The 26954-nt window shown below is 42.2% G+C and overlaps 2 protein-coding genes across 6 annotated transcripts in view; one reads left to right on the forward strand and one right to left on the reverse strand.

Moving 5' to 3' along the window:
- The window catches only part of LOC148387477 (collagen alpha-1(XI) chain-like), a 98361-nt gene that overhangs the window by 25095 nt on the left and 46312 nt on the right, over positions 1-26954 (reverse strand). The window contains exons 5-13 of one of the 5 annotated variants that reach the window (XM_088397134.1): positions 23505-23602; positions 17127-17251; positions 10134-11889; positions 9953-10063; positions 9747-9884; positions 5374-5538; positions 4125-4338; positions 3639-3801; positions 60-188 (exon numbers count right to left, since the gene is read on the reverse strand). In XM_088397134.1, the coding sequence (XP_088253260.1) occupies positions 60-188; positions 3639-3801; positions 4125-4338; positions 5374-5538; positions 9747-9855 (780 nt within the window). In that variant the 5' untranslated portion in view covers positions 9856-9884; positions 9953-10063; positions 10134-11889; positions 17127-17251; positions 23505-23602. Of the gene's footprint in view, positions 1-59; positions 189-3638; positions 3802-4124; positions 4339-5373; positions 5539-9746; positions 11890-17126; positions 17252-23504; positions 23603-26954 lie in introns of those variants that run through there. The other 4 variants (XM_088397133.1, XM_088397132.1, XM_088397131.1 and 1 more) reach the window with 4 other exon arrangements.
- Positions 19283-21965, forward strand: LOC148387478 (alpha-amylase-like). Its single transcript, XM_088397141.1, has 8 exons — positions 19283-19496; positions 19678-20022; positions 20128-20358; positions 20733-20866; positions 20967-21189; positions 21269-21390; positions 21517-21642; positions 21716-21965. Exons 1-8 carry the CDS (start codon positions 19326-19328, stop codon positions 21903-21905), a joined length of 1542 nt encoding a protein of 513 aa, XP_088253267.1. The 5' UTR covers positions 19283-19325; the 3' UTR covers positions 21906-21965.

Genomic DNA, 26954 nt, shown 5'->3' on the forward strand with positions numbered 1-26954 from the left:
GACAAAATATAAAGTGTATACAAATATCTACTTTCCATGTATTCCCTTTTTCTACTGACCTCTTCCTCAGGTTCTTGGGCCTGGGGGGTGTCCTGGTGGTTGGGGGTTTCACAGTCGGGGCTGTAGTGTTCACAGTAGTCATAGGCGGCCCGGGGGTCTGCCACAATCAGCAGCTGCTGGATGTCACCCTGGACGATGACAAAGCGTGTCAGGTAAGTCAAAATGTCATTTTCACAGTCAGCACCTTCTTCTTGAATGATGATCATAAAAGGTGACAATAAAAACACAACAAGCAGGATGTGGTAGAGCACGATAAGCCGTAATCCTCCTGATAGAAAAGGTCGTTAATCAAGGTTTGAGGCCAATCTGCAAGCATCTGCCACGAGAGAGGCTGCCAGTCCCCGTGCACAGCAGATAAATAATCAAGGTCTGTAGTTATCGCAGGACGTCTGGTTTTCATGAGCGTTTGGAAAAGGAAATTACATCTGCACCGCTAACACTGCCGTCAGCCAAAACGCCTCGCTCGAAGGCACGGTGAAGAATGTGACCGCTTCCAGTCGATCAGCAAATAAAAAAAATTGGAATGAATGGTTATTGCATTGTAAGTGTCCTAAAATAGTGTTTAAAAATATTTATTTTAGATTTTAGTTTCGTGTCATTTTGACTGACAAGGAACCATACTGGGTAACAATCGGGAAAAAAAATAAGAGCAGCAACAAAGACTTATGAAGTAACAAATAAATCCTAAAGCTGCGACAAATACGTTCATACTTGGAGATAGTTTTGTCACGAATGATTCGGTGTGGACTAAGATGCAACAACAAGCCGAGCAGCAGGGTGCTTATTTGTCTGTTTGTCTGGTCTTTGTTGTTATTAGTGCGCATATCCGCTCCACATTCTCCATTCTTTGTTTATTAATTCTACGTGGTGGGATGTTTACGTTGAAATGTCGGTGCTACGGGGACGCTCACGAGATTCGGCGAACAGGGTTACGTCACAAAATGTACTTCCTGTCTTCAATTGCGTCTTTTATTGTTTTTAAGTCTCGATATCGATATTAGCTTGAATTTACGAATGGTAAAATGGCACTTTGAAAATTGCCTGCAGAATTATGAAAAAAAAATATGACGACAGAGCTTGATTCTGGCACAAATTGAAACTTTTGACATTGGCAGACTATCTTTTTGTCTCTCTCTCTTCCTCACCCTGATGACATCACTCTGGCCTGCCCCTGACACCAATCACGGCCCACATTGAGTCCAGCCCAGGACACACCATCCAGCTACTTACTCCTCTCCTCCATATGAGCAATTTGCTTTATTTCTTATTGTCTTATTGCAATAGCACATGAAGAACTGTGGGAGTGGAACAACACACGCAGATGGAATTTGAAGGGGAAAAAAGCACAAGGACAACAATTAGCCAAGGGAAGTGTGCCTAACACTCTCCAGATTCCCAGCCCGACCACGGCTTTAAGTAGCAGCGGGCGAAGACAGAAGAAGTCTATTGAGATAAGAGCAAAAAGTGCTTTTTGAACTGGACACGTGGGATAACATCACATTAGGTACAATAGATTTGTAGCCATAATACTAAACTGCGTTTGAATTGCAGCCAGGCTTCTTAACACGTCTGGTTTTCATATTAAACTCAACTCTTTTAGCATTCATACTAACCTAAACGCCTTCGCAATTAACAAAATGAATTTTTATTTAGTTCTCGGCTAAATGAAAAATTGCCTTCCTTCATAGTGAAGGCAACTAGTTTAAGCCTTTGAGCTTAACTAACCCGAAACACAATTAACGGAGTTCACACACAACTGACTCTGCAGCATCTGTATTAAATATAAAAAAGTGGGAGCACAGAGGCTGCATAATTGGAAGACCTGCTGGGTGAGGATATGTGTCTACCAGCTGTGGAATGTGAGCACATGCTGATCATTATTCCAGCTTCTCCTCGCACTTGCAAGACGTCTGCATCTGCCACCCAGCACTAAGATTAAATAGTTGGAATTTAACTTAGCGTAAAAGAAGAAATTGCTGAGTCGATCTTAGCATGAAGGCTGTAAGAGTTTAGTTAAGCGTGAAGGTATGCTGACATGAAGACACGACGTGTTCAACTTATTTAGCATCAATGTAAAAGAGTCGAAAAGATGTCAACCTAGGTGAGCGTGAAGGCTAAAATAATATCTTACGTGAGTGCAAAGATTATTACATCATGAAGGCAAAAAGAGTTTAATTGAGTGCTAGGACCATAAGTGTTGAGTTTAGGGTTAGTATCAAGGTTAAGTACACCCAGTAGGCCAGCAGTTAAGAGTAGGAGGCCTGGTCCTGAGGTCTACCACAGTGTTTAGTGTCGCGATGAAATAGTTGAGATGAGATTAGCATGAAAGCTAAAAGTTGAGTTCAGTAGGAAGACAAGACGTGCAAGTCTTGTACTAGTGAATACAAATTTTACAATGCCCAATAATTTCAGGCTGGAACGAATTCATTTACTTTCCATTATTTCCAATGGCTTTGTATTTTCTGATTATAAACATATGCAATTTTTCAGTCCATCTGGTTACGTTCCGAAGGTGTCAAGGAGGGCTGAATGTAGCGCAATCACAACAAAATCTGAAGTCAAACAAACATGTGGTTTGTATTATGCGAACATATGCTTCAATAATGACAATACAACAACACAGGACGTTAATAATCAGCCATTAAGCAGGAAGTAATTAGAACATATGTTTCAATGTCTTAATAGTGTTCGATAAGAAACACCTCAATGTCTGCTTAATTTAGCAGAAAGGCTAAGTGAAATCACTTTTAATTTATCCATTCATTCTCCGAACTGCTTATCTGTACTCTCGCGGGAATTTTGGAGTGTTTGAGATAATTTAGCATGAAGTAATTTAGGAAAAACACAAATCTCCAGTGTACTAAGAATAGTCAAGACTTGGAGAAAGTGTTTTTGTTCACTCGTCTCCGCTCGACTCATAAGAAGCTTAATTACAATCTTCAGTGTGGCTTCCAGTCTAGCGTTCTTTCCCTCATAAAACTAATTCACAACCGCGGCTTTTATGGCCGCACGTAACCATGCTATATTTCCTTATCAACGCTGTCAGGACATCTAACCATGGCTGCCTCATTTTAGCCAGCATTCCAAGATCACACATCAAAGCGTTGAGCATTGAAGTCACATTTTCCACTCAGGTCACAACCAGCTTGGCCTTGCTAAGTATAACTGAGCACAGAGTAGGCTAAAACAGCTAAATATAGTTCGCTGGAGTTGGGATTAGTTTCGCGTAAAGGCTAAAGTTGAGTTTTGAATGCAGGTAGAATGAAGACCCATTAGCACAAGTCTGGCAAATCACCCCGTCTCGTGTTTAGCTTAGAATAAAGGTTCCAAGTGTTGATTTTAAATTAGGAAGACATGTTTAGTTATGGATGGAGCGTTGAGTTTAACTTGGCATGAGTAGCATGAAGGCTGCTTGTGGTGAATTTAGCTTAGCACAAAAGCATACATGGAAAAACCAAAACCATCTTCCCCCAACCAACTTTAAAATTAAATCAATTTTGTCGACTTGATGGGTTAAGCCCTTCTAAAACGCAGAACACAAGGGGTTCAAACAGGGACTAATAGTGGAAGTTAGTCACCTCGAAGACTTGCTCATCAAGGATCCTGGTGCCAAAGACGGTGATGCCTTCCGTGTTGATGGTCGCATCCTCACTCCTGGCCAGAGTCTTTGTCACCTTTCTCTTACAGTCCACAATCATGGTGACACTCTTCTTCTCCACGCTGATGGCCACACGATGCCACCTAATGACCAAAACACAGGCAATTATTCACATACAGACCCTGGAGATCACCTGAAATGGGAGCTTCAATCAAAACGGGTCAATTTGGTTTTGGGTACAGATTCTTGAGCCTGCTAATCTAAACTTAAACCCACTGAATCGGTGTGTTTTTGGCAAGGGCGAATTCCGATACAGGTATCGGTTTAGAGCCAAAACAAATGGAGGTCTGTCAGGGACGAACTGAGAGGTCTGTCGGTACGTGACGTTATGACAATGATGGCCGTCTTTTATTTTTTCACGTCATTTGTCAGCAAAACGCACATCCACCGGCGTTGAGTCACTCACTTGCCGTCAGCCAGGTTAATGGAGCGGAACAGGGGGTACTCCTCGGGGGCCGGCTTTCCGTGCTGGTCCTCGAACAGGAAGATGGGCGAGCGGCCCACTTCCACGCCTAACTGCTGAATGCCCTGCTGGTTGTATACAGACAGCAGGAAGGACTGCAGGCCTGATTTGGGCTTGACAGTGAACATGATGGAGAAGTCTTCTGGGAAAACTCCACCTGGAAAAGGGATGCTAGGTTAGATAACATGTAAGAAATACTTGATACGTAATTATAATTTTATAATTTGACCAACATTATTACAAAAATGTAAAATTTCTTTCAGTGATATTTTTATTCAGCATGAATGCAACTTTGGTAGAAAGTGTTGACTTTACTTTGCATAAGGGTAGGAAAAACTTTAGTTTGGCAAAAGAGTCGAGTTACTTCAACTTGGTGTGAAAGATAAAAATCTACATGTAGTGTAGTGTGATGGCCAAAAGAGCTTAGTGTCAAGGCTACGTATCAAAGTGTGACTCGAACCGTGTTGTCCGCCTTTGCCAAGTGTCTTTCTCTTGCCACATAAAACCAAACCGTCCAAACGAATGCAGCCAGAGAAATTTTCGCATCTACTGCAGCGACTTTCGAGGGATTGTTTATTTCTGATTAAGTGTGTTGCCCTCACAGGACGCTTACGGCGGTACACGCACCACAGGTTGCCCACCCCGACTTACAATGCGTCACAGCAGTCTTCTGTGTCTCATAAAAAAAAAAAAAAAAAAAAGAAGAGCCAGACAGTCTTGGAGTGTCTGCCAACTACAGCAAAGTGGAAGCTGGCAGCAATTAAAGTCGAGAAGGGTGCAGGCTATATTGACGCTGGCAGTTTACATTGTACTTAATTACAAGTAGTGCGTCGCCACTTTTCCACATATGATTGGATAAAACAAAACGGGTGTAGCTCTTTGTTTACAAGACAAACAGACGTTGATTGAGACTTTGTGGGAAAGCTTTTTTCTATTAAAACCATTTGATGTTTTTTTTACTAAAAATACAATTGAACAAAGCTCACTCGTACCCACTTTTTCAAGAAAAAAAAAAGACTGAATTTGTCTAGATGCTGCTTTTTTTTATCATTAACCTACAGTACTTGAGTTTTTTTTGTCTTTAGGAAATAAAAGTTGAACCGCATGATCCTTTGTAAAATCATTCTGGACCTGCACTCAATGGAAAATATTTGGATACTGCAAGTGTTGTTTCGCAAGAAGCGACGTTTACCTGGGAAGAGCTGCTTGGTCGGACCGCTGATCTGAGCGTTCTTGCTTACTCGGTACGCAATATCGGGTTTGGAGCCACGGCGCATTGTGCAGAATCCGGGTGTCTTCTTCACGCCTACGGGCGAGCTCTTGAAGTCCAAAGCCTTCAACACGTCCACTGGCTCGGCTGTGAGGGCAGGAGAGAAGATAGAAATTTAAATATTGATTAGTAGTTTAGAAAGTCATATTGTGACATTCATGATAATAAAGGTGTATTTTTTTTCCAAGATGAAACCAATGTTACAAAAATAAAGTTGTATTTTTTCCCCTAAAATAAAGTATTTTTTTAGATAAAAATTCATAACATTTCACATATTTTCCACATGAAAATAAGTCTTTATAAGAAAAAGTACGAGCTATATCAAACAACCCTCATGAGCCAACTCCGCACGCACGCATACCACGAAAGCCCCATTTGAAACAGAGGTGCCGCAAGGTCCCGTGAAAACACGTAATAATAATACTGCACCGCCTTTTATTATTTCAAAAATATTAGCAAGTTTTTACAGCTCCCTTGTTGCCATTTGGGAAACGGTCCAAACTATTTAACACTCGCCAAACGAGTCTTTTCTTGTGTCTCGCCCCCTCCCTAAATAATACACACTGCATTCCTCGAGTAAATCCCCGTTTTGTGTCCATTTCCCGTCACGTGATTACTTATTACAGCGATGATAAGAGGGGAAATGAGGCCGGGTGATTGTGCTTGTCCCATCAAAGTGTTGTTTAAGGTCACTTGGCATCCCAACTGCACAACAGACAAAAAGTTAAATCAAGCTTATTTATATACTTAGCCCTTCATCACAAAACTCATCTAACGAGTCGCCTCAAAATAGGAGTTCTGATTTATGTGGGGAAAACTTCCAGCTGGACAAAATCGTGCCCCAAGCGTGTGTGACCTATGACATTTGACCCCTTGCACATTTTTTTAAGTAAAAAAGCACAGAATAAAAACATCCGCTGCTTGATATGATTTTCTTCTGATGGCACGTGAAGCAAGGGAAGTGCTGATTGTGCGGTTCCTGTATGGGTGGCTGCCTACTTGGTTGGGATTGGGGGGTGGGGGTGGGGGGGGTGCTTCTGCTGGAGCTTGAAGTCCACATGCTGAAGCCATTATGGGCCTGGCACCACTCCCTGCACACCCCTCATCCCCCTTTAGTAAAACATACACAAGACTAAACTAGAATGGCCGCAACTTTCTCCGTTGCTTCTCCTTCTTTGCAAGGTTTTATTAGTCATGCTTTATTAAGTGGTTAGTATCTTGTTTTTCAATGCTTTATGAGGTGTTATGAATTACTTTTATAGTGCTTCATAATGGCATAAAAATGGGTTGTCAATGCTTGAAAAATTTTTTTTTTTAAAATGCCTTATTATGACCTAATTAACTCGTTTTATGATACTTGAAAAAGAGTTATTAACTAGTTTCACTCTGTGAATTGGCTGGCAACCAGTTAAGGGTGTGGCCCGCCTCCTGTCCAAAGACATCTGGGATGGGCTCCAGTGGTTCAGAGAATGATGGATTAATAATTCTCAAAGTTGCTATTAACGAGTTCAATAATGATTCAAAAAAATTGTTGGTAACTTGTCAATACTTGATTTATTTACTTTATTAATCCTTTATAAGGTTATTGTCAAATGATAAGATTTAAGTGGGGCGGTTGCTTATGCATACCTAATAGTTAACAAGTAGCTTATTAATGACATTACAAATGATTAATAAGGGGATATAAACACTTTTATACAATTGTCGATTGAGGCATTCATTCGTCACCAAACTTACACATACTTAATATTCAACACAAGTAGTTAATAAGTAGCACAATAGTCATGTTAGAAACGTTTTACAATTTATTAATTAATAACTCTAAATAACTGACTACAATTGCGTGTAATGACACTATTTAGTACATATGCTACCAAACTGTGTACTGTATATTGTTATTAACATTACCACGCTAAATGTTTAAGCTAATGCTCTATAAAGTCATCATAAATGGTTATACGCCAAATGGTTTCTGTATGACAACACTGCTATCACCAAATGCTTAAAAAAACTGTCCAGAAGTTAAGCAGTAATGATGTTATAAACACTTAATAAACAGTTAAACATTTTCAATTTGAATTAGGTATAATAATAATAATAATAATAATAATAATAATAATAATAATAATAATAATGCCTAAGATTTATATAGCACATTTCTGGGCATGTTTAAGATACAGCCACGCTTGATTTTTTTATTCAAGTATGTTTTAATGAGCCATTACCTAGTTCATAAAAACTTAATAATCCAATTAGAAACCCCACCAGGGTTCCATTGTCTTCATGCATGGTGGTCATGTTTTTTTTTTTTTTAAATAAATCAAAAGTGTGACTAAAAGGCAACATATTCATATTTTCAAAAATGAGCCTCTTGGACTACAGTGCAGAGATACTGCTTCTTCTCTGCAAGTTTGGGAATACCTTTGTGCATTACTGCATACCTTAAAGCCTCATATATTCCAGATGTGGCCTATTGCTCAGGACACCCGCCCATCTACCCACCCCCATTCCCACTCTCCACTTTCCACACCACTTTCCTTTCTTCGCTTTTCTTCTTTCCATCGCACGGCACACTGTCCCGATCCAGCATTCCAGCCACTCTAACTCGTAAGATAATCGACTAATAACCGCGACTGCTTTAATGGAGTGTTTGCGGGCCATTAAAGCGGCTCATTTGTCAACGTGTGTCAGCAGCAGCAGGAGCACGTCTGCCATGTTAACTAGCCCCACTGGGGGGGGAAAAGGGCGGGGGGGGGGGGGGGGGGGGGGGAGATGATAACCTGCCTAAGGTGCATGCAGAGACACGAAGTGAAAGGTAGAAAATTTGATTAAAATCATTTCAAGGGAAAGCCTCAGATGTGGAGGCGATAATTTCAGCCTCAATTGGGTTTGATGTGGGTTTGAGCTGCGATTAAGCTGGGAATCTTCTCCAAGGGACTTTTTTTCTCTCTCTCTCTTTCACAAGAGGCGCTCTAACGAGGTCTGGCAGCAATGACAGCAATCAAAGTCACCCCCCCCCCTACCCGCCTGCCCAAGAGACCCCGCAAATATTTGCGTGTGCACATCATGCAATTATGGTGAGCTTCCTTCTCAATCATGGTGGGACGGGAAGGAGGGGCGAGATGGGACGCTTGGCTTTGATGGTTACACAATGTACAGTTTTCTAACGCTACTATTATTGCTGCAGTTCCCGTTCTATCCATTCATACAACAATGCTGTTGACTATTCTTGCAGCTGTTCACATTTGTATATTTACTGTCATCACTCCACTAACCTGTTGGCAATTATTTCAAACATGTTATTTCGCTATGTATAATGCTGCTGACTATTCGTGCTGCTGATAGTTTGGATTCTTTGAGATTGTTATTCTTGGTTGCTGCTACTGTCCACTTAAAATCAGAATTCCTCCATTGTGGAAAAAAAAATGACAGGCTAACCACAGTTTCTTTCTCAGAAATGTCCAAGTTTTTGGGCTTTGAAATAAGCCCAAAAAGGCAACTATTTGAAAACATGAATATTAGAAAGCCAGCAGACGCATATTTTTATATGCCTGGCTAGAGGCCACACAGTATGGATGCCTCTTTGGATCTCCAGACACTATTCTTCAAAGCTAGACGTTAATGTGACCCACATATGTGTTTTTAAACCAGTCAAAATAGTTCACTTTTTCTCTCCTCCCTTCTTCCTTTTCCATCACCGCCTCATTCTTTTTTTTAGAGGGGGGGGGGGGGGGTGGGGATGGGGGGATGGAAAAGATATCCTTCCAGGGGCTGGGATTTGAATTCCATGCCTCAGAGTTCAACAATGTCAAACATTAAAAGCATCATGACAATTAGAATATTTATTTACAGGGTAATGAGAAAAGCAGAAGTTTTATGACCAGGAGGAATGAGAATAAAACAAGTGCACAGCCTTCACAATGAATGAGAGTCGTCGCAATCCTTGGCCCTTTTTTTTTTTTTACACACACACACAAGTCCAACATTAAGGCTCACCTCAGCGGACCACACCTATAAAATGTGGGACTTTGGGTTGCACGTGTGCCAGGTCGAAACCTTCAATCACTTGCAAGTCAAACGTGACTCAAAACATCGTAAAACTAGTTTAAGGAAGGTTCAACGGTGTGTAAAGATGCATGAGTTCAACTGAAGAAAAGCTGTGAATGCAAGGTGCAAGAGCCACGTAATTAAGATGAGAATTCATCAATGAATGTCATTTTAACAAATCACACGGAAATAATCATCGTCATCCTTCTCTGATTTGGAAGGTTGGAATTTAAACAAAAAAGGCTTACCTGCTCTGACAGCGGCGGTTTGTAGAATTAAAACAACAACGGCGGCGAACGTGGACCCCTGCAGCCACCTTTTCGTCCTCCACCTGGCGGGCCGCCTCTGTGTCTCCATGGTGATCGCCCGCGCTGGTGGTGCACGAACTTTTGTCGGTAAATTGGAAAAGTTAAATGAAAATAAATCCCCCAGAAGAAAATGTGTGTGCTCGCACTACTACAGCTCCATGTGGGGGAGGAGTGACGATGCCTGTGGCGGCCTGTCGAGAAGCTTCAGACCGGCTTCCCCCTTTCTTCAAGCGCAGCAGCACACTGATGGAGGAGCGCTGTCAAGAAAAAAAATCCAGTAGGCTCCTTGAAAAGGGCTGGACGTAGGCCAATGAGGAGGATACTCACAGTGGAAAAGCATCCGTTCATCAAATCACCACTTGGGAAAGTTTTTCCCCCCGCCCCCTTTACCTCCCTTTGGTCCTCCCCTCACCGCCATCATCTTCAGCAGAGCATCACTGGCTTCAGGTGCAACTCCTCAGAATCACATCAAAAGCTTTCAAAATTAAAGGGGTGGAAAAAAATTGTGTTCAAGTCATCTGTAAAACATATGGCTAATAAAAATAAAACTTCAGAGTTGTGAGATTTTGGAAAATCTTGTGAGAATTCAGCTTGACCCTATTTGACAGAAAAGAAGCACATGATAATAGGCATGGAAAACAAAACGGAATATTAGAAAAAGTATGATGATAACCATAGAACAGGAAATAGAAATGCGATAGTTGATGATTAAAAAGCCATTTCAACCGTAGAAATGGAAAAGGAATTGAATGTGACCTGTGGGATGATTAGAAAAGAAAAGTGGGACATTTGGCACAGTTAATGATGAAATGTGATGATAACCATAGAATTGAAAAAGAAATTGATCGAGACTTACGGGGTCAATGATTTATGAAAAATGTGATAATAACCTTAGAACAAACTCACTCCCCCAGGCCAAATTGACTAGACAATGTGTCAATATTACTACTGTGTATGCATAAAGTGTGCCGCACAGTGCTAATGAATATCATTTCTCTAAAACGAATACAGATTATTTTTATGACAGGACACAATTTGCCCCTGGAAAGACAATTTTCAATTCTGTTGTTTCACATAAGAAATGAAACAAAATCAAGGACGAGTCAGCTGACCAGAAATGCAAATGAAGTAGAAATGGGACGGAGTTGTTATGATAGAACTTTCAAAATGGAGTTTTAACAGTTTCCTTTACGGGCCACTTGCTTTCATAGGAGGGGGAAAAGAAAAACTTGCACCCGGTAGCCAAAAATCCAAATGTTTTCCAGACTCGCTAGCTTCCTCTTACAGACCTCAGGCCTGATAATAATTAGCGGATAAAAAAAAACAACAAAAAAAACCCTGGAAGACAAAATGGAAGCACAGGTGGAAGCCATAGAGGCCAGCATGCGGACGCTAAGTGGAGCGCTTGTCACTAACTAAACAATGCTACTTTCAGCTCTTAAAAGCGATAAACAGCCTGGAAGAATGCTAACCCATGCTAGATTTTATAAGTTGTTAATGGTTTGCATGATTATAAAAATAAAAAAAAACATGAGTTGGGCCTTTAGCATGTAGCAACCCGGCGCGACTTGATCCAGCACAGCCATTTCTCACAAGCCACGTTAACTGAAGCGATGCACTAAAAGCCAAAGCCTCAATGTTCTCCCTCACCCTAATCAAGGGCTTCTTTTTTAAACCGTCCACCGCACGGCAGTTTAAAGCTCACAAAACACAATCATCGCTCAAAAGGGCACCATTTTGTGACACAAACAGGTACTTTATAGCACCTTATAAAAAAGAAAAGACGGCATTTGCGTGTTGGTAAAAGACGGGGATTTACCACGATCTACTTTCAGGAGCAAGAGAATAGAATGTCGATGAATCTGCTGCCAATTGCAGAAAAGACACATCAAATTTGACTTTGTTATTGGATTCTTTTGGGAGATTTCCTAGCCAATTAAACGGCAGCATTCAGAGAGGCTTGGCTCGTGTTGAACACACAAGCAAACTTTTTTTTTTTGCCGCATGGAGGTCCGCCAGGCGTGTGTGCGATTGCCACCGTGGACACCAGCTGCTCCAGCCTTTTTGTCTCCAGGGATCCACCCTGGATACAAAAACAATGGGCATTTGTGGGGGAAATGGACAGAATCCCAAAACAATTCAAATCTCTGACAATAAAATGGAGGGTATTTGAAAAATGGAAGCGAGAAGTCTAACAAAAACCTTAGAAGTCCACTTTATGACGCGTGTGATGTTTTGAACTGATTCTCTCGGTTCGCCTGCAAAGTGCCTATGAAAAGTGCAACCACATTATTTCAAAGAAGTTTTACTTCTTCGTCGTAAGACTCATTGTTCACATTAGTGGTGGAAAAGGCTTTGAAATATTTCAACTAATGTAACTTGGGATTTATATTACAAAAACTTGATGTTTAAAGAGGGGTGTGTAGACTTTTTATACCCAGCCTCCAAAGCGCGAAATAAATCAAGTCAAAAATGTGCAGTGGAACTGTTCATACTTTTATGCCCCTCTGAGCATGCATACGCCACAATTTGGGAATTCTTGTTTTTTCCCATCATTTAGTTTCAAAGGTCTTTCCCATGGGACCATACTCCCAAAATGTAGTCCAATTGGTCAACTTGTCCAAAGTACAATTGCACATTTTTGTGCTTTCCTTTGAAAATGAAGTCCCCCAGCTCAGAAAAATGTACGACTTCTTATAGTTGATCTTTTCTCTGGGCTGCTCTTTAATTTTCGGGATGATTTGACATGCTGGGCAACTCTTTGTAGTCGTGAGACATGTGATTACAAGCGGTGCATACGGTGCCAACATGCGCCCGTCTGCCAATGTATAATTATGCCGTCGTAATACATACGTAGAGCGGCTGTGAAAATAAAGTTTTCATGTGTATTTCCTTTGTACTGGAAGATGTGTTTAATCAGCGTTCCACCGGCTTTCCTAAAATGGACTGACACACTTTTTTATCGAGGGAGTCATTTTGATGATTTGAACCGTGGCATTGCTATGCGCATTACAAAAATTTAATTGTGTTGAGGATTTGTGTTTTTCTACTGTGCAAGAAGCCGACTGTCATCAGTAACTGACTGCGGAGATTGCATCATAATGACGTATATATAATATAATGAAGTATAAATAAGCATCTTCCGGCACCAGATGTTTTTATTTTGCGTTTGTAGACAGTGTTAGTATTTTTTTTTAATACATTTTAATTTAAACAGAACAGTGATGCTATGGCTTTTCCTTTTATGGGTTAGGGTTAGGGTTAAGTTTAAGACAAAGTTATTTCAGTTGTTTTGACTACAAAACATGTAATTGTCTTGTTTAGTTCGACAGCTCGGATTTGCTTGAAGGCTCTGGACGAATTGTTTGCTATTTGCCAACCTGCTGCTCGTTGTGAAGTGACTTGGGTTCAACTCCAACGAGCCATACGCAGCTAACCTTAGGTGTCAAGTGGGCCCAAGCACGGTTCGAGTCGTGCGAGTGCACCCGAAGGCTTAAAGGTCACCCAGCTTGAAGCATTTAGCGCTTATGTAAACTGCCTGAATTTTCGAAGACATTCCCTTGCCATGCTTTTTTACGACTTTGCCCTGAAGCGCACGGAAGTTCAGAGAGGGCTTAGGGTTCCAGTCGAGTCAAACTTTGTCGATGCGTTGAATACCTTGACTAAAGATGGACTTCTAACTACTGGGTGGAATGGACACGTCTACGCTGTCTTGTTAAACCCACACACGGTGGACTAGCTTGTCGATGGTTTTGTATTGTAAAATGATCAACTGGCAAATTACATATTCGTGCAACACAGAAAAAATGGCATAGCATTTACACACGGACACTTTGTGCCTATGAATTGTAAAACAACAAATTAAAAAAATAAAAACACTGAATACGCTAACAACTATAGCGTGCTGTCTTGTAGCGCTTGACAATGTATGCTAACACCAAAATGCCACACGTCGCGACGCTCCAAATAAATTTTGTTTATGCTGAAATTCATGCAGCACTAAAATGGCATTTTAAATAACTTTAAAGTTTCACGTTAGCATCATCCGGTTTTAAATCTAAGCTCAGCAGTACTGTATTTGTTTTCAGATCAGCATGCGTCTAGAACGTCGCCAATTTATCGTACTGAATGTTCCTTACTGAATTTTCCAAATACACATGCATTTTTTCATATGTACGGAGAGCATAAATAATCCCCAAGTAGACTATAAATGTCTTTTAGGGGCTTATAAATGTCTTAGATAATGTTGAAGCATCTGACAGTTGTTGGGGCGTTAAAAAAAAAAAAACTTCAGCTATATAACGAGTCACATTTTTAGACATGAAGTGGGCGGGCATTTCACTTGTTCCGACTGTAATGAAAGACTCCGCCTGAGAGTGGCCTAACTGGCGACGTCTTTGATAATGTAAAGCTCGAGTGTCTCTGGTTTCATGCGGTAAAGACTTGAGTCAACGGCGGCCAAAAAGATGGCGGTGGAAAGAGCGGTCGCCGTTGCCTAATGTATTCAGGACAGCAACGGCAGCAAATTTGAGCACTTGGTTCTATCGTAACCAAGTTCAAAGACAATGTTTAATATAGTTCAACCGGACTCTGACTACACAAGTTCCAGGTGTCGTGCACAAAACCTCAAAAGATGAACAGAGAAAAAAATGATACCAAAGGAATTGGCCTTAACGTTTCAATACTTTTGGAGAGAAGCTTACAATATTTTTAGCACACTTGGGGTGGCATCCCAATTCCATAAGGGCCTCTCTTAAACTTTGCTAATTGCACATAATTCAGGGTTAAAGGTAAATACACAACATGGAATTAAAGGTCTACATCCTTGTTATTTCCTCTCCTAACGAATTCTATGAGATTCTGTGCGACTAGAACAAGTTTCTCCAAGCGACCAGACTTTGGGGAGCAGCATCCGAAATAATATAACCATACTAAGTAACCTTAAGCAATCACCTTAAGTTTGTCCTAGCATACTACTTTTTGTATGACCCTTTCTCGCAAGGAATACACGGGAAAGACGATGCTTGGTGTTTTCCAGTGCCTCCCCCGCCCCATTTTCACTGGCTTTCCAACCATGTCATGAGGAATGTATAATATCCGATTTTTGCTCGAGGCTAGTCCGCTTGTTCCGATTTGGAAAGTTTACGTTTCCTCGAATGGATTTTGTCAAACAGCGTAACAAAGGCTATCGAATGTGATGGGGAGAATGACTAAATGAGTGTAGTCAAGGCCAAGATTCCTCTGATTTTTTCGAATAGTGATACTGTCAAGCCTTTAATAGAAAACACGTTACTAATTTCCAACTCTGACTGTAAAGGAGGGATCATGAACTGCATTTTGTTAGTATGTAACATTGGTAATTAAAGTTAGAAGAACCAAATGAGTTGCAAAGGTCATTTCAATTGTGAGGCACCCTCGTTGCAATTGCTGCATGCTTTGAATAAGGAAAACTAGCACCATCTGGTGGACAAATGCTAGAAACCCAGATACCGTTAGTTTGTTATACAAGACTCTATTTATATATGATAAGGGGTCAAAATGGCCTATTCAACAGTTTCCTATTTTTGTCAAAAGTCTTTTTGTGTGGAATTTTCCCATTTTAGTACACATTTTCAAAATGGACCGTAGGTTAAGAATTCCAGCTTTGCACCCACAAAAGTTAACGTACGTTATTCGAGTAGAAAACTAACGAGGACGAGCAGTAGCCACCATCACGGGTGCGGTAGTAGATTATTTTTCCGTGATCAACGCCTCCCCCGAGTGTGCGTGCTGGAGCGCATCCACCCCAGCAACTTGCACTGCGCTGCAGTCGCCAGCTGGATGCGGCATTGTTTCCACACCGACCCCAACTCCACTAAGCGTTATCTCTGCTAAAATCTAACAAAGACACCAAAATGGCAACATTGCGAAAGATGCAATTAAGCGCTGCAGAGATGATGAGGGGGGCCGCAACATTGGGTGACGGTTTGAAACCGATAAATGGCACGTCCTGACCACAGGAACAATGACTATATAAATATAAAAGACACTTTGTCAAGGCTGGGAAAGCAGTGTGGTTTGGCATTCCAAAACATTGGACGCAGAGGAGTGACGTGTTTGTCCTAAGAGGTTTTAAGAGCATCCCTTCAAACCAGTGGAAGAAAACAGATGAATTGTGTATTGCTGTGACACATTTCCTCAAATAGTTGCCATGCCTCAAATTGGCACTGACAATTAAGAATAGAGGTCTATTCATATTCCAATTTTTTTAGTATAATAATGTTCCAAGTTCCCTCATGGAACACATTAGATAACGAACAGAATGTGACGCTATCTATACTTGCCATTTTTTTAATCACTGCAATTCGGTAAGGTTGTTAATAACAATATTCGCTGTGGTGTATTAAATTTAAGACACTATTTTCACTTTACAGGGACTTTAATGTAGTATGTTTGTGACAACCGGGACATGTGCGTAAAGTCCACGCACGTGCGCTTCTGAGCCTATATTGCAACGTAAAAGCGATAACAAGCGCGTCTGGAAGCGTTTAAAACTCAGTGGGGAAAGAAAAGAAGGCATTCCCGCATATGGAATCATTCCACTCAAATAGGACTTGTCATATTTTCCTCTCTTGCTCTTGCCGTGATTCAGGTGGCTTGTTTTCTTATATGTTTCACCGCCCACTGACAAACTATGTACATCTAGTGGAAGGCAACAGGCATTCACTGTTCATTGCCCTACTAGTTGTGGTAACTAGTGTTTTCTTGACTTACCAAGTGAAATTTTTTGGAGACCACGTTCGTAACGCAAAACATCCAAATCATCTTTCCCCATTGAAATGAATGGAAATGCCATTAATCTGTTCCAGCGCCTTAACAAATTTTTTGTAATGTGCTTTTAAAAAGCCAAAATAGCATTCACCAGTATTTTACTTGAAATAAACATTCTGACTTTGCTTTGTTTTCTTGTGTCTACTGTATACTTTGTAGTTTCGTTAATTTGGGTTTTATTGTTTTCACTGTCATTTGTTGTATTATTGCTTTTCATGACACATATTTTACAGTTGCTGCCTTACAGCTGCTGTTGTGAAATGCATTATATAAACCAAGCTGTATTGTATTCTAAACGTAGCATTTTCATGGAAAAATATAGTTTTTATCTCAAAATAGACTTTTGGAGTGCTAATATAGCATTTTCATGGTAGGACAACTATCTATAAAGCTTTGTCCTTGAAGGAGGTATAAAAAGCAATTTTTATTTTCAATTATTGGTAACAACCCGCCGGAACAAAGCAGCCCAGTGCCAGAGTAATGTAGTTAGTAAACCTCGGGGGCACTCACACGTTTTTTTCCTCGAGGCTGCTCGGGCCGGCGTCCACGCCACAACCTGCGGTGGCCGAGGCCCAGAGCGTCGGCAGCACGGGAATAGAAGTTTATTACTGGTGCACAGCTCCCTAAATTGATACCTTGGTGCAAATAGAAAGAAGAAAAATTACATATGCCCATGAAACACTCACCAGAAGAGACACGCACGCACACATACAAACACACACACAAACGTGCGCTACCAGGCTAAGCTATACTTTGAAGGTTTAGGTGTTGGCGGCTGACAAATATGGAATCATTGTCCTATCCCATACGCGCTATAATAATTTCTGATAATTATGGTCAAAGACATGTTTCTGTAGGCATAAAAAGCAGGATTGCATTCAATAAAACTCAATAGTAACCACCATCTAGTGGTCAACTGTGGAATTACATATAAATTAAACATGAGGGTGAACAACAGAGATATGAACTGCAGAAAAATAATTTGAGATTTCAAAGCCTGCGATGGGGGGGCAGTTTATATTAAAACACGGCGTATCATGTTGACAGAGCATTTGCATGGCAAAATAGGATCCTAACATTTGGGATTATATTGCATTTACTCGGATATATACTGTAGGACATTGCAGATGATACACAGAACTATATCAAATACTGGATTATAGGTCAGTAACCTTCAGAGGTTTCCATGGAGGGTTGAAGAGAACGCCATCCAGGCCAAACCTTAGACAGCCCTCTAGTGAGGAGAACCTGCAAGTGCACCCTCACGAACTACCATTATTCTCCATATTACCTGAAGGAAAATCTCCAGGAGAAACTTCCTGGATGTCCTTCAAGGCCTGTTTGTTCGTTTCCACCAACGGGCCTTCTCAATGAAGCCAACTAGGTCAACATGTTATGTCACTTTATACACACTAAATGGTGAATAAAGAAATGTGAATATAGTTTTAAATACTACTTTAAAATTACATGGTATTTTAATTAAAGAACAAAAGGAAACTGAAGAAAATAATGAAATAAAAAAACAACTAGGTTGTCGAAAAGACAACTCAATAACTAAAATACAATGTAAGAAGTGTTGCAAGGCGCATGAAAGCGAAAGACTGTCGTTCCCATTTCCTGCTGACTCATGTGAAAGATGATCAGAAAATTGACTCCAGCTGATTTTTTTTTTCGTCTGACAACTTTTCCAGTCTCCGGCAGTCGACTAGAATGGAATGAAGCAGCACTTGCATCAACCATTCCTCTGTACTCTTATAGTCCTCTTAATCTGTTTCAATTAGCTTTTTGGTCCAAATTATTCATTTCAAATCAAACGAAAACACTTTCAGAAAATCATACTAGTTTTCATAGCGTTTTTGTATCCAAATATTTTGTCAAATTCTAGTCACGTGTAACATCTGCACCACATATCAGAAAGGTGAAAACGAGTGAGACTCAGTAGGATGTCATCTCTTTCAGCCATAATAATAATGAATAAAAATATATTTAAAGCACAACAAGTCAAGAGCACGTTTAAAGACAGTTAGTGGTGTTGCATGTCACAGGAACACGATTAATTTACTCAGTGACTAAGATCAATATGGGCTCACATCCAATGCAAACAGCTGCGGGAGTACACATGCCTCAAACAATCTATGTTACAAAGTATGACATTTGATGGCATTGGACATGATGAGGAAACCAACGAAATGAGGTGGGGGGGGCTTCAAGTGGGGGGCAACTTTAAAGACAAGCGTCTCGTAACTATTTCCGAGCAGATTCCGGGGCTCTTTATTTTACAACCTTGTACGACAAGGCGTTCAAATTTGCGGAAACGTTTGATGGAACCGTTTATCACTGCATGATTCTTGTATCATTATTATTATAATTATGATTGACCCATTAACGTGAATGGCTAGGCCTAAGGACTATTTGGCAGCCACATCATAAGCGAGTCATACGTTCAATAATGAATAGTTATTTACCCCACTCTGAGAAACTACTTTTCCAGACATACTAAAACACGAATTCGACTTTCCCACAGGGAAAGTCTGTCTTGTTTCATAACAGTAACAGTTTCAGCGTGAGAAAGAAAGCAGCTGACAAACCCACCTGACGCTTTATTTACCAGCCATCCCATTGGTTCCCTCGAGGGGGAGAAAAAGTATACAAATACAGGAGCGTTCTTTGCACTTGTGGTTTTTTTTAAAAAGAATTACCCCAGAAAGCATGGAGTGGTTCATCGCGTGGATGCTGCTGTGGGGGCTCGCTGCCGCGCAGCACCATCCGCACCTCCGGCACGGCAGGACGGCCATCGTGCACCTCTTTGAGTGGCGCTGGGAGGACATCGCGGCCGAGTGCGAGCGCTTTCTGGGGCCCAATGGTTTCGGGGGAGTTCAGGTACCCCCACGACAATTTCCAATAATTGACAGCCACACTTTCTATGTCTGATTAGCTGTTTTTCCTCAGGCGCGGTGGTTTGTGAAAAATGTTATCTCTCTTGAACAACTCTTGAAATTTTACACTACGCGTAATTTGTCTCCTTGTCCAATCATCATTTCCTTTCCACATGTCCGCTTAGATCTCACCTCCGAACGAGCACATCGTACTGAACAATCCATGGAGGCCATGGTGGCAGAGGTACCAGCCGGTGGGATACAACTTGTGTTCCAGGTCCGGCAATGAGCGCGAGCTGCGAGACATGGTGAAGAGGTGCAACAATGTCGGGGTCAACATCTACGTGGACGCCGTCATCAACCACATGTGTGGGGTGGCCGGCGGCGAGGGGAACCACTCGTCGTGCGGGACCTGGTTCAGCGCCAGCACCAAGAACTTCCCCGATGTGCCCTTCAGCAGCTGGGACTTCAACGACCACAAATGCAGGACGAACAGCGGTGAAATCGAGAACTACGGGGACGCTAATCAGGTGCGGCGTATCAAATTTTTCAAACACGGTTCCGACAGTAAAATCCATAATTGCAATTTTGCATTAGCCGCCATTACTTGTTGAATCATCTTTTTCGTTCTCTAGGTGCGTGACTGTCGCCTAGTGGGCCTTCTGGACCTCGCACTGGAGAAGAAGTACGTCCGAGATAAGGTGGCAGAGTTCATGAACGAGCTAATCGACATGGGCGTGGCCGGGTTCCGGGTGGACGCCTGCAAGCACATGTGGCCTGGAGACCTGGATGCCGTCTACAGTCGTCTGCACAACCTCAGCACCAAATGGTTCGCAGAAGGCTCCAAACCCTTCATTTTCCAGGAGGTACTAAAGACTTCATCTCAATGGCTTCATTTTGACTCATACAATCGGATTGACGAGGCTTGTGGAGTGACGCACGAGCCATCTGGTTGTCAGTTGAACTGACAGTCACTGTAGACATAATCATCACAGATATGCCTCACTTGTAATGTTCATGAAAATAGAGCACGCTGTATAAATCCAGCTTATCGTCAAACAAGTCGCGCGCAAACACACTGCAGCCTGTACGACAACTTTGCACTTAAACACAACTCTGCGAGTTCCCAACTGTAGAACCAAACCCTGAATAAAAATCTGAATTAAAGATTATGGGAAAGGAAAATGTGGTTCAAACACTGCACGGCTAATTCAAACTATTTGTCCTTTGGCCTCTACAGGTTATCGACCTTGGAGGCGAGCCTATCTCATCGCGCGAGTACACCCAACTCGGACGAGTGACCGAGTTTAAATACGGCGCAAAGCTAGGAACCGTTTTCCGAAAATGGCACGGAGAGAAGTTGTGCTACACAAGGTGCGCCACAGTCAGGACCGCTGGAATCAAACCAGCACCTCTGAACTGTGAAGCGGATGCGCTAACCAGTGCGGCACCGCGCCTCATTTTTTATTTGTAGAAACTGGGGTGAAGGCTGGGGTTTCATGCCCAACAGCGATGCCGTCGTTTTCATCGATAACCACGACAACCAGCGAGGCCACGGCGCAGGCGGGGCGTCCATCATTACTTTCTGGGATCCGAGACTCTACAAGATGGCCATGGGGTACATGCTTGCCCACCCTTACGGCGTAACCAGGGTCATGTCGAGCTTCCGCTGGAACCGCCACATCGTCAATGGAAAGGTTCTCACTCATCAACCGTGATTTTTGCCGCCTCGCTGTTGATCCATCTAAGCCTGAATGATTCACATTGCACGCTCAGGATCAGAACGACTGGATTGGACCACCGAGTCATAGCGACGGAAGCACCAAGTCTGTTCCCATCAACCCCGATCAGACCTGCGGGGATGGATGGGTGTGTGAGCACAGATGGCGACAGATTAAGTGAGGAAATTCTGGATTTTAACAGTGTTGTGCTGCTTTTCCTCAATGACAGATTGTCTTGGGTCTGTTTTTGCTGCTCATAAGCAAAACAAATAGTGATGGCTTTTCTCCGTCAAATCCCTTCAGGAACATGGTCATTTTCCGCAACGTGGTCAACGGACAGCCTCATAGCAACTGGTGGGACAACCAGGGTAACCAGGTCGCCTTTGGCCGCGGTAATCGAGGCTTCATCGTCTTTAACAATGACAACTGGTAAAGCTCGCCAGCGTTTTTGGACTGCAGTCGACCAATCCGGACCACAACAGCTTTTGTCTTTCATCTTCAGGGACCTGGACGTGACCCTGAACACTGGCATGCCCGGCGGTACCTACTGCGACGTCATCTCTGGCCAAAAGGAGGGAGACAGGTGCACGGGAAAACTGATCCAGGTCGGTGACGACGGTCACGCCCAATTCCGGATCAGCACCCAAGACGAGGACCCCTTTGTGGCAATTCACGCCGAATCCAAACTGTAAATTGAACAGACTATCGCGAGCTATGAACTAAAGTGCCATTAAAGGGGCTTTGTGGTGAAAGGCTCTCTTCTGGCGACTCCTCCTTTTCTGTCCAGGTGTCTTTACTGGATTTCATGTTAGCAGACGTGTTTTGGTGTTACAAGGGTTGGGGGTGGGTCAAAATTATGCTCTGGTGCCTTGGTGTTACTTTTGCGTTTTCATCGGGTATTACGGTTTCTGTCCACAGTCTTGAAATCAAGTATGGACGGATGTTTCTCAGAGTGATTTAAACCTTTCTAGCATGTCGATAGCTGCAGAAGGGCTTGAATGGTGAGGACGCCAACTGTCATTTTTTACCATTTAGTGTCAAATTATCGCACAAAAAATTCTTTGGACATCAGGTCAACTAAGATGCTGTTGGTAGTCTCCATTGGAAGGCAACCTTGGTACCACCAAGCAGTGAGGAACAAAAGGTACATCTTGCCAAGATATATCTGGTGGTGGTGGTGGTGGGGGGGAGCATCAAATCCAAAACGTGAGAATTGTTCTAATTTGCATTTCTTCTTCTCGCAGACATTTTCCTGATCAGGTGACGCCACACTGGACTTCTCTCATCCACTGAGGCCTTCCTGTCATCGCCGTGTCACTGCCAAGATCTCAGCACCGGTATCAGGGCAGCAAAAGGGGGATCTGAGAGACCCCGCTGCCAGTGACTCCTCTCTCTCCCCGTTTCCGTCTGTCTTTATCTTTTCACTACAATACCCCGACCTTGCGCTGTGGACTGAGCGTCAGCATCCACAATTCAGACAGCAAGAAAAGTGATGGTTTGCCATAACGCTTATCTCATCTCGGTTGTCATGACAACATGACCCAAGAGCAGGAGAAAGAAGGAGAAGATTCAATTCCAATTCCTTCTGGAGATAATAGACGCCAAATGTGGCCTTTTGAGGGGAAATAATCACATAGATGTTGCATAAAGAGATTTAAACAAAGCTAAAAACCAGGAACCAACTGGTCGGAGATGGATTTGCTGCTTCTGAATCGGAGTGGGTGCCATGCTAAAGTGCGTATCATCGCTCAGGAGAGGCGAGTTTTCCAACATCGGCCTCACATGCCAAGCGAGATGCCTGAAGCCCGAAGCAGATGACCCACACCACACACTTAAAGAGAGCCACCAGACATTCAGACAGTTAGAAGAAAAAAATAGAAGAGTAACCAAGCTACTGTCATGATCTGAGTTGCATCGATTTTGATGTGTATCATCTAGGTCATCCCTAAATTGATCAACCTCTTTGGTGAATTCTCATAAACACACAGTTGGGAAGCTCATAGTGTTACAGCACTGCCCTCAAAGTTGATCATCCAGTCACAAGGGGGCAGTGTTGTAACAGGGACATACAGTCGTTGCTCGAGGAATGCTTTCCAAGATCCACTGTCACTTGAAAAGTTAAACAGCTTTATAAAAATTAATTCCAGTATATCTGATTTTTGACTACTGCCATGCATTTTATTTTATTTTTTTGAGGGGGGCACACAAATCCACTCTTGTATCCCTTTAATAAAGTGAGCCTTGTCTAAACATTTCCAGAAACATATATAATAATAGTAAAAAAGACTTACCTTTATGATGTAGAATGTGTTTTGTCAATGTATCAGACTTTTGTTTCCCTCAGCTTACCAAAATGGCATGCTCACCGCGACAAGCACTATCCCTTCATCTGTAGCAAAAAGAAAAAATGCAAATCAAAATTCTGTATATCATTGAAACAGAAAATAAAATCTGCCTTTACAAAGATAATGCTCACTTTTGATTGCCTACAGTTACCTTAGCGGGCACATGAAAATAAAAACAAGAATAATAAAATAATAAATATAAATAATCAAATAAAACAATACATTTCATAAAATAATAATAAAATAAGAAACACAAAGATAAACATTTACAAAATAAATGAAAAATTAAAGTGAAAAATGTGTTGGGGAAGAAAAGCATTTGATAAAGCTGCACTCATGTATTTATTCTTTAATGATATCCCTACATGGCTAAGTCCTCTAATAGTCCGTACCCCCCTGAGAGAACACCATGGCGTCCTCGAGGTGTATGTCCGTGCATTCTAAATGTAGATGATAGTCGCGCACATGCACTCTGGAGTATCTTCCAAAGTCAGTCTAACCTCATTCGATGCAAGGAGGAAATTAAGGGAATATGTGTCACGATAAAATGATGTCATCAAAGATGCCGTCATCTACTAAGGGTGAAGCAAAAAAATAATAATAATGTAAAGACCAGTTCCAATGAGGTTGGGACTTTGTGTAAAATCTAAATTACATGTTTAAATGGTAAATGTTTTAATCAGATGTCCCACATTAGGTGCTGCTGTTTTGTTGAGCACAATAGTCCAAATGGGCTCAGCAGTTAAGGGTTTAATTTCCCAACCCTAGCCTTATTTCCCAATACCTGAATTGGCCCACGGGCCACATGTTTGACACAGACGAATGCTTCTAATTAGTCCAGCACCTTCCAAATGTTATTGTCATTCACATTTGGGGGGGCCGTAGAAACGGAGCAATCTCATCTATTTGAGCCACATATATATTTCATGGGGCGAGGTGGCGTATGAGATGACCCCTTTCAAACCGCCCCCACCTCTTTTGCGGCTGTTTTTATTGATCCCTTCCTTATTGCTGCCACTGTTTGCTCCCTTTCATTGCTGTCCACATCTCAGGTATGTTTGGCCTCCACACACACACACTTATAGTGAAGCTGCACTGAAAATGTGAGTGAAAAGGAGCAGATGGTGGCATGAATAGTGCAGCGGGTCTCGTCCCTGAAACCACCCTCCTCGCCCCACTCGCACACATTTTTCGCCTTCGCGTGCAGCACATTAGCCACAACAAACATCCCTCATAATTGATGCCCCGCCATGGGGAGGGACGGCATTACGAGGTCAAGGTCAACGCTGGGACAGACTTTCTCGAGTCGGCACGTACGAAACGACACGTCAAATTTGTGGTAGGAATAAAGCAGCGCATACGTTTGGTCTCGTTACAATTTTCCCACCTAATTCCCGGCATGTGTGCCGGGGGAGGAGTCCACACGAGCGCCTTAATTATACATGGCAGCCCAGGGCAACGCACGAGCATTAAAGTTGCATGGCTAGCTCAGGACGGACCGACCCATGTCAAAATCGGTTTGGTGACCGGGCCAGCCACCACCGTCAAATTCTTATAAATCAGGACAAGAAACAGGTCCCCAGATAGTTTATGATGGTTGGCTGGATAGATGGATGGATAGAATGGCAGTAAAGATTTTATAATGGCGCTACGTTATTTTTTTTTTCCAATTTTCTGACAGGCTGTCATCATGTCAATGCTGTCAAAGACTGGTTGCGCTTTTTTTTTCTCTCCCTGACATCTGCTCCAATTCCAAGACCGATTGGCCTACGGGGGTGATTGACAACCGCCCGTTCGGGTCAAAGCAACCCGACAGGTCTCATGTGCTCTGCTTTCCTTATTACCGAACAAAATAAGACCGTTTGCTGGGGGTTCTGTCAATGAGGTCGATTTAAGTCAAGTGGTGTGTAGTCCAGAAGGAGTCAACGATCGTACGGGATCAACCGCAGCAGTACCACCGTGGAAGGTGGGGGGGAATTACTTTGTGTCTCTCACTCGCCATTTAAACAATCTACTTTCAAAACAAAAAATGTCGGACTACTTGTGCGTGGCACAGCATAGGCCGGGCCTTTTATTCACGCGCCTGGACCCGAAAATGAACTCTGAATCCATCCGCAGGGATTTAACGCTGACAACTCTGAAGAAGAGAACCGTCTATGAGTAATAGTTGGACTGAAAAGGAATCAAAAGCAAATGTCCCCTTGGCTGGATCCTCACAGCGACGCCATGCCCGTTTACCAAGCAGATGCCTTCGCCATAACAGAAGGCCGCCCAGTGTGACAAAAATACATGGCGAGCGGTAATTAAAACGACTTTCTCAGCCGTCTCATGTCACTCTGCGGGGGGAAACGTCGCCGAGACGGACGTCGATCGCCGTGACGACTGGGTAAAATTCAACATCAAACGTGGACAAGCTACCCTTGCGAGGAGCGCCGCTCAAGCCTGTCATGGAACCAGACAAAAGAAAAGCTTGTGCGGACAGCAGGACGGACATCAGCGGGGATCCGTTGAGATTTTGCCGCTACCAAAGTTTGTCAGAAAACTCGCACATCGATGCCCCCCGGTGCGCTTTGGCGCGCTCAACAGATGTCACCGCGAGCCGGTATTTCTCTTGATTCCACTGAACGTGGCTTCTCAGTTTCTCACAGAAAATCCAGGGGAAAAAAAGTTAGCACGTATCCTTGCTACAGAGGGATTACACATCTTAGCTGAAAGATCCCATTTAAAACCCACCAAAAAAATATACAAAAAAAAATACTGTTGGTTTGGTTATCATTCATCATTATTTTTTTTAATAACCCCATTGAATGCATCACGAGATTAACAAACTGAACACACACTAATAAATTAAAAGCTGTTTATCTCCTGACTTAAATGAAAGCATTTCCTTGACTAGCAAAAAAAAACATGCAGTACGTGTTTTGGCTATGGAGAGATTACATGTCTTAGTTGGAAAATCCTATTTAAAACCTGAAAAAACATCGATAATAGAGTCAGCGAGGGGTTTAATCACACAAGTATTTAACATTCTGCAGACGCTTAGATGCTTGATGATGGTGACTCTGCATGCTTTATGGGTGGTGGAATTGAACCTCTTACAGTGACGTCCGGGAGAAAAAAAAAAGAAAAAAAGATTAATTCCAGGTATTCGACGCTAGCCAGGATTCCATTTTAGCATATTTAAAGGCGGTGATCGATATGTTGTCTTAATTTATTCACAGACGTCATCTTTGCTGATGACGGCAGACAGAATCTCAATTTAGGTTTGGGCTTTCAAAGGAGGCATATTAATTTTTTTTTCTGTCTGGACATGCTCTCATCAAAATACCACAAGGATAAAATAAAAAATCAATTTTACACTGCAGCAAAAAATTCACTGGGTACTTTAATTTCACA

The sequence above is a fragment of the Syngnathus floridae genome, chromosome 14 (genome assembly GCF_059516105.1).
Source record: "Syngnathus floridae isolate MCC-2025c chromosome 14, RoL_Sflo_1.0, whole genome shotgun sequence".
Classification (NCBI taxonomy): Eukaryota; Metazoa; Chordata; class Actinopteri; order Syngnathiformes; family Syngnathidae; genus Syngnathus; species Syngnathus floridae.

Excerpts from the sequence above, each read along its gene's own strand:
- LOC148387478 (XM_088397141.1), top strand. The coding sequence starts at position 19,326 with ATGGAGTGGTTCATCGCGTGGATGCTGCTGTGGGGGCTCGCTGCCGCG. Across the intron at positions 20,867-20,966 it reads GAGAAGTTGTGCTACACAAG|AAACTGGGGTGAAGGCTGGG; the intron begins GTGCGCCACAGT and ends TTTTATTTGTAG. Across the intron at positions 21,391-21,516 it reads CACAGATGGCGACAGATTAA|GAACATGGTCATTTTCCGCA; the intron begins GTGAGGAAATTC and ends AAATCCCTTCAG.